This window comes from Abramis brama, assembly GCF_963993115.1.
Source record: "Abramis brama genome assembly, chromosome: 16".
Classification (NCBI taxonomy): Eukaryota; Metazoa; Chordata; class Actinopteri; order Cypriniformes; family Leuciscidae; genus Abramis; species Abramis brama.
In genome coordinates this window covers 37,123,297-37,128,296 of record NC_139978.1, presented here as the reverse complement: position 1 = coordinate 37,128,296, position 5,000 = coordinate 37,123,297, and the positions used below count along the sequence as shown (strand labels likewise).

Here is a 5,000-nt window from a genome sequence, read left to right as displayed (position 1 = left end):
TGTACTATTCTGTACTCTACCTCTACTGTACTTGACTGTACTCTACTGTACTATTCTGTACTTGACTGTACTCTACTGTACTCTACTTCCACTGTACTCTACCTCTCTCTACTGTACTCTACTCTACCTCTGCTTACTCCACCTCGACTGTACTTGACTGTACTCTACTGTACTATTCTGTACTCTTCCTCTACTGCACTCTACTCTACTGTACACTACCTCTACTGTACTCTACTCTACCTATACTGTACTTGACTGTACTCTACTGTACTCTACCTCTACTGCACCCGACTGTACTTGACTGTACTCTACTGTGCTTGACTGTACTCTACTTCCACTGTACTCTACCTCTCTCTACTGTACTCTACTCTACCTCTGCTTACTCTACCTCTACTGTACTCTACTCTACTGTACACTACCTCTACTGTACTCTACTCTACTGTACTCTACCTCTACTGTACTCTACTCTACCTATACTGTACTTGACTGTACTCTACTGTACTTAACTGTACTCTACCTCTACTGTACCCGACTGTACTTGACTGTACTCTACTGTGCTTGACTGTACTCTACTTCCACTGTACTCTACCTCTCTCTACTGTACTCTACTCTACCTCTGCTTACTCTACCTCTACTGTACTCTACCTCTACTGTACTCTACTGTACTACCCTGTACTCTACTGTACTACCCTGTACTCTTCCTCTACTGTACTGCACTCTACTGTACACTACATCTACTGTACTCTACTCTGCCTACACTGTACTTGACTGTACTCTACTGTACACTACCTCTACTGTACTCTACTCTACCTATACTGTACTTGACTGTACTCTACTGTACTCTACCTCGACTGTACTCTACTTCCACTGTACTCTACCTCTCTCTACTGTACTCTACTCTACCTCTGCTTACTCTACCTCTACTGTACTTGACTGTACTCTACTGTACTATCCTGTACTCTTCCTCTACTGTACTCTACTCTACTGTACACTACCTCTACTGTACTCTACTCTACCTATACTGTACTTGACTGTACTCTACTGCACTATTCTGTACTCTACCTCTACTGTACTGTACTCCACTGTACTCTACCTCTACTGTACTTGACTGTACTCTACTGTACTCTACCTCTACTGTACTGTACTCCACTGTACTCTACCTCTACTGTACTTGACTGTACTCTACTGTACTCTACTGTACACTACTGTACTCCACTGTACTATACTCTTCTGCACTCTACCTCTACTGTACTCTACTCTTCTGTACTCTACTGTACTCTACCTCTACTGTACACTACTGTACTCTACTGCACTCCACTGTACTCTACTGTACTATACTCTTCTGTACTCTACCTCTACTGTACTTGACTGTACTCTACCTCTACTGTACACTACTGTACTCTACTGTACACTACTGTACTCTACCTCTACTGTACTCTACTGTACAGGAGTAAATATGCATTTCCTTCAGCCTGAGGATTATTCTCTTCACTTTCGGTGTGAAAGGGCCTTTACATTTGCCAAAATTAGAACTTTTTTTGTTGTTATTAAAAAAACAAGCAAGCCCAGCCCAGGTGAGAAAAAGTAACGCAAAAGTAATGTAACGCATTACTCTCTATACAAACTAACGAAGTAAAGCAATTAGTTACTTTTTTGGGAGTAACGCAATATTGTAATGCATTACGTTTAAAAGTAACTTTCCTACTACTTTTTACTACTTTTTGGCCCTTAATGCGAGACAGCTTTGGTCTAGCTTATAGTTGAATGCAACTATAAGGCATGAAGATATTAAGATTAAGGCATATATTATCGCTATGCAAAGGATATTGACGACAAAAACCAACAAAAAACTGAAGTGCAAAGTTTCGACTTGTTTTCCAGCATCAACTGGGGTCGTAATGCGGCGTCTCCTCCATTTAACAAAGTAACACCGCAGCCGCTCCTGCTGGACTGCATAAACTAACAAAAAGCGCCAGTGACGTCATCATCATGTCTCTCGCGCCTCTGCATTCGATTGTGCCGTTTTTAAAACAAATTCTATGAATTTTCGAAATTCGAATTTTTATTTGAGAGGCATTATTTTGATATCTACGTTTTTTTCTTCTTATTGGAATTGAAATTAGGAATCGATTAGAATCGGTATCGATAAGCAAAATCGAATCGTTAAAATTCAAACGATGCCCAACCCTAATTGAGAGGCATTATTGTGTGCGAGTCTATCAGACACATTTGGCTTGTGTTCCAGCTCCGGCCATCAACTGGGGTCGTAACGCGGCGTCACACGGCGGAGCGGGAAACAAACCCACCGGAATCGCCGACGTCTACAGCAAATTCAGGCCCGTCAAACGCGTGTCTCCCCTCAAACACCAGCCGGAGGAGACCGAAGCCGAGCCGAACGTGGACCGGAGCAAAGAGGATTCTCCCTGCGCCGGCAAGAGCAAAACCCTGGGGAACGGCGCTCTGTTCGGGGAGCTGGAGCACTACGACCTGGACATGGACGAGATCCTCGACGTGCCGTATATCAATAAACCCAGTCAGCAGACGTCGACGCTTCCCCGCGTGGCTTCGGAGAAGAGGAGCGTCAGAGGAGCCACGCTTTCCCACTCCGAGAGCCTGAGCGCCGGGAACCAGTTCTGTGTGCTGGCGCCCGTCAACTGGCCCGACATCAGGAAGACCAAGTCTATGGATCTCAGGGCTCAGAGCGCGGGATTCGAGCTCAGTCACGGGTCAGACGCGGATAAGCCCCGACTCTTCCCGGATAAACCCGGAGCCGACGGCGGGGAGACGGCGTTCCCGATTCAGGGAGCCAGAGGCACGAGGGGAGCGTTCGGAGACGGAGACGAAGAAGCCAAGAAGACGCAGAACATCCTGAACATCGTGCGAGAGGGGCAGATCTCTCTGCTGGTAAGAGTTCTCCATCATTTATAGTCAGGGTTTAAAATTAACACCTGCACATGTGGGTAAAAATCAGCTGTCAAATCTCTAGCCAATTTGGCGTGTTATTATATTTACTGGGGAAGTTCGTGTAGCAAATCTGCCCATTATTTATAGTTTATTAAATCTAGTTTTGTTTTAGTCTCATACGGCAGGTTTACATGAACCAAACTCTTCCACTCTCAGATAAACTACAGTGTTTGAGGGCGGAGCTAAGTGCTCTTATTCAGCCAATGGGCTTGCATTATGCAAATTAGATACAACCCTATAGAGGGAATGCATTGCCGTGACTTTCCCGCAGGAACCCTGAGTGGCAGAAGAGCTGAGAGTGACTGGATTTAATAGAGGAAACTGTGAAAACACCAGTAAAACAAATGATTATCAGTTTAAACTAAAGGTTGGACTCGATATAGTGTTTCTTAACACTTTCCCAAAGATCCAGTGATCATGGATATTGACATGCCGCCAGGAATCGTGTTTCCTGACATTTATATGAGCCTGATTCCGAGGGAAATACATAAAGCAAATTAGTCTGTGAACGCTTTATATAAATACAATATAGGTCTAAATCCATGATATCAATGTTATATATATATATATATTCATATTGTCCAGCCCTAAAACTTATGTAGTTTTTGTCATTGTTTTTTTAAAAACGTCCAATTATGCAGAATATTTTATGGTAAATATGATGAGTTGTCAATACAATATATAACAATACAATATATATGGTGTGATTTTACCCCTAAATTCAGCATATTTACACACAATAAGAACCGCAAATCCAGCGTTCTCTGCCTGGATCCAGATGTTTCTGTGGATCACAGCGAATCCATTTGCTTCTCTGTTCTGTAGCTTTGGTCAGTCTGTAAAAATATACCTCAGATTTCTAGTCAAATCTAGTTTATCTTGTATAACCCACTCGTGTGTGTCATTGCAGCCTCACATCGCGGCGGAGAACCTGGAGCGCATCCGAGACGAAGACGGGAATAACCTCCTGCACGTGTGTGCGTCTCAGGGTCACGCCGACTGCCTGCAACACCTGACCTCGCTCATGGGCGAAGACTGCCTGAACGAGCGCAACACACACCAGCTCACGCCCGCGGGCCTCGCCGTACGGGTACGTCTGTAGCGCAGCAGAGCGACTGCTAGTGGTGCAGCGGATCACAGAACTCACGGTTCGGATCATTTACTGTTTTTGAGTCACGGATCGGATCAGCAAAAAATAAATAAATAAACAAATAAATAAATATATGGGGGAGGGGGGGGACTTTGCTTTTCATTTATTACTTAAAGCTCACTTGAAGTTCTTCAATATCACATCAAAAACTACTAGCCTAACTGATAAAGTTTAAACATTATTAAAAACAAGTGAACAGTCAGTGATAAAATAAGAACAAACACACAAATTACATGCAGAGATGAACACTAAATAACAGAGTTAAAGTCTAACAGTAGTGTTCAGATACAGAAATTAATAATTAAGCCTAAATGTAAAATAACACTATTTGTTCACTGTAGAAATGAAATAGTTTCATCTTTGTTAAAGCTGTATTTAGCTGTTTTATCAACAATAATGACAAACGACAGCAGGAATATTAGGCTACTGTCACTTTAAGACCGAATAAACTGACAAACATCCGGTTTCTTTCTCCACTGTCCACTGACGACAGAACTTTCATTCTATGATGTTTAAACTTAGCAGTTAATCCGCGAATCACATGCGTGCCGAACCGTGGGTCAGCTGATCCGTACGCATCACGATCACCTGCGATCCGTCGCACCCCTACTGACTCTACTAGTGAACTACTAAACGACAAACATGAACTTGTGTGTGTGTAGAACGGTCACCTGGAGTGTGTGCGCTGGATGGTGAGTGAAACCGAAGCCATCGCCGAGCTCAGCTGCACTCGAGAGCATCCCAGCCTCATCCATTACGCCGCGCGACACGGACAGGTGAGACTCCGCCCACACGCACATGTGCGCTCGCGGTCACGTGACTAACCGCGCGCACACTAGGGCTAACATTAGCACACCAGCGCTGCACGATTAATCTCAATTTACAT

The 5,000-nt window shown here is 43.8% G+C and overlaps 1 protein-coding gene across 1 annotated transcript in view; it reads left to right on the top strand.

The window, feature by feature from the left end:
• sncaip (synuclein, alpha interacting protein) overlaps window positions 1-5,000 on the top strand; it is a 13,624-nt gene that overhangs the window by 2,712 nt on the left and 5,912 nt on the right. The window contains exons 4-6 of the mRNA XM_084086664.1: window positions 2,246-2,904; window positions 3,875-4,054; window positions 4,777-4,890. Of these exons, the coding sequence (XP_083942790.1) occupies window positions 2,246-2,904; window positions 3,875-4,054; window positions 4,777-4,890 (953 nt within the window). The remainder of the gene's footprint in view (window positions 1-2,245; window positions 2,905-3,874; window positions 4,055-4,776; window positions 4,891-5,000) is intronic.